Genomic DNA, 5,385 nt, shown 5'->3' with positions numbered 1-5,385 from the left:
AAAAAGAAGTAGAAAGAACAATCAATTAAAAACATACATGCTCTTACATTAAAAGTAAACTGGTCATAATTGACTTGTAATACATTAAAATAGAACCAATTAATTGAAATGGTACATGAGGCTATGCATTGCATGGAGTGCAAATGTTTTCTGTTATTATGCAAAACAAAATTCTATTTTCTAATTGTAAAAATAAATCATGATAAATTTTCGTCGGACCATATACTTTTGGCTACTTCCAAACACATCTTTATTCAAGGAAAACCACACATTAGAAAAATGATTGGTGTGATGAAATAGACATGTCAAGGTTTGGATTCTACATTCTTGCTCAGTTCTTCCAGTTTCTTCATCCTTAATCTTTCACTCTCAGTCAGCAGCTGATAAGAACACAGGAAAATGGTGAAAATGATAAAAGGAACTACTAAAATGAAAATTAATTAAAAAGAAGGAATTATATTAATATTACCTCCATTAATGTGGTAACTAGTTGAGCTTTCTCTTTGTTCTTTTCATTAAAAGCTTCTAGTGCTTCTTTATATTCTTTCTCCTGTTGCCAAACATGACATTTATTAGATTGCATTATAAAGAAAAGAAAAGAAAAGAAAAGAAAGGAAAGGAAAAGTAAAGAAAAGAAAAGAAAAGGGTTTGTGTATGATTTCGAAAATGCACCTTCTTTTGGCAGCTCTGTCCCAGTGGCTTCAGTTCTTTATTAGCCATGTCTATCCTCTTGCGTATAAATCCAACTTCTTTTCTCATGGGATCAACCAGCACTTCAAGCTCCTGATATAATAATAATAAAAATGATTCATAGTTAATTTAGACAGCAGTGACTAATTTGTTACTCCATCTGTCTATAAATAATAGTCACATTTAGAGTTTTTACGGTAATTAAGGAAATAATTGAATAATCTTATTTTTATAAAAAAATACTAATAATTTACTTAATTATTTTTTATCTAAATTGAGTAATTTATGAATATCAAAGTGACAAATAATTAGTTTAATTAAGAAAAAATTAATAATATTAATATTAAAAAATTATATAAATATTTATTATATTTTATAGAAATAAGAATAAAATTTAAAAAATAATTAATTCTTCTTAATTTTTTAAATGTATCAAATAATTTTAAACAAAATAAAAAATTAAATATGACTATTATTTATAGACGGAGAGCGAGTAATAAAATTAAATTTTAAAAATCAAATTATAAATTTTATATATTTCAGAACTTAATTATAAATTATTCTTTTTAAAACTATTTATTGCAATAAAAAATATTAAATCATTTATTATGACCAATGAGCTCTTGGTCTTGTTTTATATATATATATTATAAAATGTCGAATAACTCTCATCCAACATTACCATCAAATAAAATAAAATAAAAATTAAAAAACACTCATCTAACATATGAATAAAATATTTAGTGAAAGTGGGGTCTGAGTTCGGTTGGAATGTACAGTCAAGCAAATTATTATCTTTTTTTTATTTAATTGCACATATAAAATAGGAGAGATTTATCATCTTTATTAATTTTTTATTATTTTATTTATTTTATAACTTAGTTCACAGTAAAAATGGGGTGTTTGGAAGACTAAAAAGTCTTCGAAATAATGAGATTGCACCGCTATTATTTATCATTGACCTTTTCAATTACCCACCACATATATAACAGTAATTAATTAAGTAATTAATTAATTAATTAAAGATGACTGTCATTCGATCTTAAATTGTAGGGGTAGTCCCCCACCATATACAACTTCACCAAGTAATCTCCACTTCATGAACGATGGCATTGTCAAAAATAGACAAATTGACATTAGGTACACACGTACATATTATGGTCAATGAGCCCTTGACATGTTCAAATTGCAAAGCTATTATCTATCATTTGTTGTGAAAAATAGCTGCAGAAAAATTAAAATTAGAATGAAGAAAACTTGAGATATGTTCTATGAATTTTGTCCTTAAAGTTTATATTGTCAATAAGGTTTTAATTAATCTTCCAAGATTCAACAGGTTCTTCTACAGAATTGTGTAGGTAGTAGAATAGCAAGACAACTAATTTTTATCCCAGTAAAATGAAGATGAAATTAAGTTGTAAAAAGGTGCAGCATTATCATAAGCTAATCTGAAATTTATTTCTTGCAAAAATAATGTTAGAGAGAAAAAAAAAAAAAAAAAAAAAAGAGGAGCAAGATTTGGAAGTTAACTAAAGAGAAAAATTAAATTTAGGAGAAAAATCAGATTTAGTAACATTAAGAAGATATATCTACAATATTTAGTATTTCTTTTCACATATATCATGAATCTAGCTAATGGATAAATGATCACATACAACAAAGGAGGGCGTTAATATTTTTATTGTTTCATTTATTTTTAAAGAGTAATTTATAGTTAAGTATATGAGGTATTACAAAACTCACTAATCAATCCCTAATTTAATTTTAAGTTACAATTTAATTCTAAATTTAAATTTCATTAACAAACTAATTCCCGTCATTAACTACTTTTTAATTCGAAACAATTTAATTCTTAAAATTTTATTTTATTAGTAAAATAATCTCTACATCTAAATTTTATATTTAAGTAATTACTTAAATATAAAATTTAGATGTAAGGATTATTTTGTTAATAAAATAAAATTTTAAAGACTAAATTTTTTCAATATAGATTAATTTATTAATAAAATTAAATTTTAAAGACTAAATTATTATTTAAAAAAAAATATAAGATGAACTAATATATGGGTTTTGTATATTTCAAGACTTAATTATTAATTATTTTTTTTAATTTTTTATTACAATAAAAGATATTAAATAATTTATTATGACCAATGAGCTCTTGGTCTTGTTATATATATCTTATAAAATGTCCAATAACTCTAATCCAACATGTTAATAAAAAAAAAAAAAATCATCTAACATATGAATAAAATATTTAGTGAAAGTTGGGTCTGAGTTAGGTGGGAATATACAGTCAAGCAAATTAATCATTTTTTTTTCACATATTTAATTGCACATATAAAATAAGAGAGCTTTATCATCTTTCTTATTTTTTATTATTTTATTTAAATTATTTATTACAATAAAAATATTAAATTATTTATTTAAATTCTTAATTTATACATTACCAATGGCGCCTTTGGAAGACTAAAAAGTCTTTTAACATATTCAAATTGCACTGCTATTATCTATCATTAATATTTTCAATTACTCACCACTTTCTTTTTAGGATTAAAGGGGTTAGTTTCATCAAATATAATATGCATTAATTTCTTAATAACTAAAGTTTTCTTATTGAAAACTCTATATGTTTTATTATATATAAAATATTCTAAGAAAATATTTTTATCGATTTTGAAGTTAAATTTGTCACGACCCAACCTATGGGCCGGACCGGCACTAGGACCTGGGCCAGCGTAAAGCCCCCAAGGCCCGTAGTAAGCCTAACTGTTCATTAACCCAACTCTAAGGCCCATTTGGGCCCAAATTCAAGAAATCAAACGGACAGAGTCCGGCCATAAAATGGACTTTCCAACGAAGAGTTTTCGACTCACCCGATCTGTAAAACATAATAAATACTCAATTGGGGAGCTCAGCTCACCCTCCACATACTCATATCCTCATAAAAATAAATGGGAGCTCAGCTCCCTCATCCAATCCATCAAACATGCATATCATTATACGTTTACAGGTCCAACATGATAATAATATTACAGACCATAATCAAATAAATACTTCTAACACATGCGGAAATTCTAGGAGTAAATAAAATTACACAAATATTGATAAACAACCTGCGAAGGAGAAAAGCAGGTTAACCAAAATAAAATCCTCCTGTAGCCTGAAAAAAATATTGAACAGGAGTGAGCGTTCGACTCAGAGAGTAAAATATCAATTTTAACCATAATCTCTATAACTATCTAAAATTAATTCACCCTGTAGAGTGAAATGCAACATCCACATCATTTTCACATCATAACATCAAAAAGGTAATTTGGAGCACTCACGCACCCTGTAGCATCAATCATAACATATGGAGCCGATCCTATACTGACTCTCTTAAATCCAACCCGTGCCGAAGAACTCAAGCCGGACTTTCGCTTAATAAACCAAATCGAGGGTCCCAGCGAAGAACTCAAGCCGTGACTACCCCTCGAAGGATCGGGTCCCAGCGAAGAACTCAACCCGTGACTACCCGTCCTATCCATAGTCCACACCACATCACACGCACGCCAACGCACGCACACTGCTCCAAATTATCACAACAACATCATGGCACTTTAACAGTTATCAATGCATCATAAATCATGCCTAGAGTTTAACTACATAAATATATGCATATAAGTGATGCATGGGCAGGCTGAACATATAATAATATCGAAATTACAATTAAAATTAATATTTTACTCACAGACTTGACGACAATCACTGTGGCGGCTGGGCGGAGGAAGAAGGCTGTCCCGGCTCACCTGACAATTTTATTACAATCATTTAATAAATCTGACTCAATACAAACAAAGAAAAAGACCAATACGTCCTAAGTCGTGCCGAAAATCCGACAGAGTCTCCCCTATACCTAGGACCTACCCAAGCTGCAAAAGGGCTCAAAAAACACTTCTATACTCACAATCCATATATCCACAACTCAATCACATCACACAGCCCCTCCTGGGCCCATCAAATCAATCATCCATCACAATATGTAAAATTTCAATTTAGTCCCTATAATTGACCATTTTTGCAAAAACTGCCCAAATCAGCTCTAAAAATTCTAAAACTTTGCCCCGCGGTCCTTAACAATATTACTAAGCTATTGCAAAAAGAATCATAATTTTCTAAGCTACCACGAATATTTTATAGATTTTTAATCCCATTTAAGCACTAGAAAATTACGAAAAAGTAAGGTTCGGGTTTACCTTTACCAATTCCGACTTCTGGAACGCGCTCAGGACGTCTGACAATAGGGGGCTAGCCAAAACCTCGGTCCCACCCGAGACTTTTCCAGAACGGTCCGTTCGCCCGAAATTTGCATCTTGCTAATCGTCGAATTTCCACGAATCGAGGATACCTACACGAAGCCCATAACACGGGGGTTAGTACATAAATTTTTCAGAATTTTCTAAGCTCATTAAATGCTCGGAAAAATACTGCGAAGTTCAGTGGGACCCACCAAAAAACGGTGTCGAAAAAATTTGAAATTTATGTCGCCGCGAAGCTCTCGACGAGTGGAGCGCGCTGGTAGCCTCGGTTTTCTCGTGGGATTCATGGTTTTCGAGAAATCTAGCCCAAAAGTCGAAATGGGCTAAAATCTTCCCGAGCAAAAATCGGACAAACCGCTCTATGGATTTCGGCGTTCTTGGTGTCTATGGAAAG

At 30.2% G+C, this 5,385-nt stretch overlaps 1 protein-coding gene and 1 long non-coding RNA gene across 2 annotated transcripts; both read right to left on the bottom strand.

Annotated features, from left to right (window-relative positions):
• Window positions 1–223: 223 nt before the first annotated feature.
• On the bottom strand, window positions 224–1,803 carry LOC131172994 (uncharacterized). Its single transcript, XM_058134633.1, has 4 exons — window positions 1,765–1,803; window positions 673–783; window positions 470–550; window positions 224–380 (listed from the first exon to the last, which is right to left on the bottom strand). Exons 1-4 carry the CDS (start codon window positions 1,801–1,803, stop codon window positions 306–308), a joined length of 306 nt encoding a protein of 101 aa, XP_057990616.1. The 3' UTR covers window positions 224–305.
• Window positions 1,804–3,711: 1,908 nt separating this feature from the next.
• LOC131172481 (uncharacterized) lies at window positions 3,712–4,818 on the bottom strand. Its single transcript, XR_009142950.1, has 2 exons — window positions 4,424–4,818; window positions 3,712–3,853 (listed from the first exon to the last, which is right to left on the bottom strand). It is a non-coding gene; the product is annotated as an uncharacterized LOC131172481 (long non-coding RNA).
• Window positions 4,819–5,385: the final 567 nt, after the last annotated feature.

This window comes from Hevea brasiliensis, chromosome 14, assembly GCF_030052815.1.
Source record: "Hevea brasiliensis isolate MT/VB/25A 57/8 chromosome 14, ASM3005281v1, whole genome shotgun sequence".
Taxonomy (NCBI): Eukaryota; Viridiplantae; Streptophyta; class Magnoliopsida; order Malpighiales; family Euphorbiaceae; genus Hevea; species Hevea brasiliensis.
This window is presented reverse-complemented; position numbering and strand designations above follow the sequence as displayed.